Below are 2221 nucleotides of genomic sequence, written 5' to 3' on the forward strand. Positions count from 1 at the left end.
TTTTTTTTAATTAAATTATCCATTACTGGCACACTAGAGCTACTCATGAGAATGGAAAATTTCAAAATATATTTCTTTTATAGGTAATAAGCGAAACACTTCATTTTTTGGCAGGGATTAGGAAGGGAGGAGCATTTTCTGGGAAAGACAAATGAGATGTTTGAGGACGTTGATCTTATAAAGAATCTGCTGCAGAGTAACTCTTAGTCCTGTCTCCCTTCATCTCAGTTTGTCTTATGCGCATATCTGAAAACTGAGCATGAAATAGCTCTCTGAACAGTTTTTAACAAGAGAAACTTGAGACCCAGAATGCTGGCAGTCTTCAGTGAAAGTCACAGTCACTCAGTAACAGAATCCCAAGACCATTTCATTTCTGCTTTGAAATACACTTGGGCCTTCTTTGCCAAGTCCGCCTTCAAATCAAGTTCATATTCATGCGCAACTCAATCCTGGGAGGGCAAAAAAGAAGCTGCATCTATAATGTAGAAATCCTTATCATGAGAACAATTTGACTTAATTTTTTTCCCTTGATTTGGAGGCAGCTCCTTGTCTCATATTGTAGTAATACATCTGCAATCATCAGAGTTTTAAAAAGTTCAGTCATAGTAACAACACGGACACAATAAACACATTTTTTTCACCAGAAATGTTTTGCAAATTTTCTCTTTAAATTGTAACAGGTTCTTTAAATATCTTCATTCATTTTGAAGAAACCTGATGCTCTTTTGAGGAAAGATGAACAATCCTTACCATTCATCTGTGACATGATTTAGCTCCATGTCAGGTGATGTCTGTGTTGTGTGTGAAGCAATTCTTTAGGGCTAAGGTAATAAATTAAAGCCTGACATTTTTTTCTGGGGTAGGGGTCCTTACACATTCAAAGGTAAAGTCTTGTTCACTCTTGCAGCTTCCAGGGATCTTGTGTTTTAACAACTGCTGCTTATGAATTTCTGTGGTCTGAGGTTTGTTCAAGGCTCAGGCTCTCTGGTTACTATGGAAACCTGCCAGCCCAGCCAGCTGCTATTTCCCATATTCCGTTAAAAGAATGACTCTTAAGCCTCTTAGAGGTCCCACAAGCACAGTCAAGAAGCAGAATGACAAGCATCAAACACAGCAGCTTGTTGTTACGTGGGAAGTCTCACGTGAGAAAGGAAGCCTCCCTGGGTGTCAGCATGCCAGGGTTTGCTTCTATCCGCCAAGTCTCAGCATCATCTTGACTTTAAGGAGTGGGAATTCGGCTTTGCATCTCTACATCTGTAAACTGAGGAACACTTTCAGTGCTCTCAGTGATGGGTGAGATGACATGTTTGAGTCGAAGAAGCATTGTGAAGAGCAGGATGAGAAGAATGGCCAGGAGACTCAGGAATAACCCTACATACATGTACAGGTTGGAATACTTGTCTGAAGTGGTGTCAGCCTCTGTTGCCAGAGTGGGAAAATGAGCCCGTCCAGTGAGATTTCCATGATACTTAAAAACTACCTCCGTCATCACTCAAGACTTGAGTTGATATTTGCTTCTATTTGATTTCTATTGCCCTTGAGGCATTCCACAGTCCCTTAGCCTGTCTGTGAATGTATTGGTCGTGTTCTTACAATCTGCTACAGAACAAAATCAGTAGTGTGTAAGCAAAACGGAAGTGGTCTTCTAAGTTGCCAATTGTTGTGCTTCCCTTCCCTCTAGCTAGCAGTCTTCTCCCTAATTGGTTTATCAGATCGTCTTAGCAAGTTTAGCTAAATAATTAGATAAATAAATAAATAAATCTATATTCAGTTCTCACACTCTTAATTTTACACCAGTGAAAATAAATATGGTAAAACTGCTTTATAATACTGGCATGGAGACAAGAATCTCCTAGGAATTTTGCTTTTTTTGTAAAAGAATAAAAGGCTCCTTTTTATCTACAGCTCACCTAGATCTGCAGACGGATGGTGTAAATTTAATTGGGTTCTTCTGTGAGACTGTTTGCTAAAGGTTTTGGATATCTTGGGCTCAGCATACCTGAGTTTTCACCTGTTATGTCTGAATTTGTCAGTCTCCTCTAAGGTTGGAGACTGTAATGCCCCTGCCAGATTCCCAGCTTGAAGGATATAAGAATACAGGAAATGAATTGTCTACAGCTTTGTGGCAATTCCTTGTGGTAGGCTGAAGGGAAGGTGTTGTCACACCCACTGATTCTTAGGAGGAGGAGGAGGAGGAGGAGGAGGAGGAGGAGATGGTCTC

At 40.3% G+C, this 2221-nt stretch overlaps 1 protein-coding gene across 1 annotated transcript; it reads right to left on the reverse strand.

Annotated features, from left to right (window-relative positions):
- Positions 1 to 421: 421 nt before the first annotated feature.
- Positions 422 to 1615, reverse strand: Sertm2 (serine rich and transmembrane domain containing 2). The gene has a single exon (XM_085837564.1). The coding sequence runs from the start codon at positions 1487 to 1489 to the stop codon at positions 1220 to 1222; it is 270 nt and encodes an 89-aa protein (XP_085693690.1). The 5' UTR covers positions 1490 to 1615; the 3' UTR covers positions 422 to 1219.
- Between the last annotated feature and the right edge of the window lie 606 nt (positions 1616 to 2221).

This window comes from Mus caroli, unplaced genomic scaffold (assembly GCF_978045245.1).
Source record: "Mus caroli unplaced genomic scaffold, Mus_caroli_1 scaffold_5, whole genome shotgun sequence".
Taxonomy (NCBI): domain Eukaryota; kingdom Metazoa; phylum Chordata; class Mammalia; order Rodentia; family Muridae; genus Mus; species Mus caroli.